General features: G+C 69.7%; 1 protein-coding gene across 1 annotated transcript in view; it reads left to right on the top strand.

Moving 5' to 3' along the window:
* The window catches only part of CD81 (CD81 molecule), a 5,025-nt gene extending 4,352 nt beyond the window's left edge, over positions 1-673 (top strand). The window contains exon 4 of the mRNA XM_012734329.1: positions 563-673. Within this exon, the coding sequence (XP_012589783.1) occupies positions 563-673 (111 nt within the window). The remainder of the gene's footprint in view (positions 1-562) is intronic.
* The last annotated feature ends 77 nt before the right edge of the window (positions 674-750 follow it).

Genomic DNA, 750 nt, shown 5'->3' with positions numbered 1-750 from the left:
TCTGGCCAGCGCGAGGCCCCCCTCCCCACCCCCTCACTCACTGTCACTGTAATTACACCGCAACGTCGCCTGTAATTACATCTCCAAAGTCACTCAATAAAGGCGGAGAAACCAGGCGTGCGAACCGGCGCCCTTCCTGCGTCCGCGGCGCCGCGCGCGGCAGAGGGTGGCCCGGGCGCCTCTGCTGTCCAGGGCCGAGGGGCTGGGCGCTGGGCGGGGCCCCCTTGGGCCGAGGGGCTGGCCGGGTCCACAGCGGGGGTGCCTCGTGGGAACGACACCATCCCCGCCTGGGGCTGGCGGGGTCCGGGCCCAGGAACCCGGGGCAGGCGCGCGCGGCGGGGGTCCCCGGGCCACCGGGAGATGGAGACCAGTTCCGCCGGGGTCAGGGGCTGACCGGAAGCCCCCGAGCGGGTCGCGGCCGCCGCGCGTGATGACGCACTTCCGGCCTGTGGCTGCTGTCTCGCGGCTTCCGGCAGATGGGGCCGGGGGCCCGGAAACGCGGAGCTGGTCTTTCGTCGTCGAGCATTCTGGGAGTCGCAGTGCGAACCCTTCCTCTCCTCAGTCAATCCCGAATTCCTTTGGTACGACAGAACCTCTTCGAGGGGCGGAGAGGAAGCCTGAGCGCATGCGCGAGGACTGCATTTCCCGTCAGGCCGTGGGAGCGGAGGCCTAGTGCCTTGTGGGAGATGTAGTACTTGAACGCAGAGCACGCGGGACTCGGCGGGCGAGAACTCGGTTTCCCAGCGGGCC

This window comes from Condylura cristata, unplaced genomic scaffold (assembly GCF_000260355.1).
Source record: "Condylura cristata isolate star-nosed mole 26May11 unplaced genomic scaffold, ConCri1.0 scaffold00054, whole genome shotgun sequence".
Taxonomy (NCBI): domain Eukaryota; kingdom Metazoa; phylum Chordata; class Mammalia; order Eulipotyphla; family Talpidae; genus Condylura; species Condylura cristata.
This window is presented reverse-complemented; position numbering and strand designations above follow the sequence as displayed.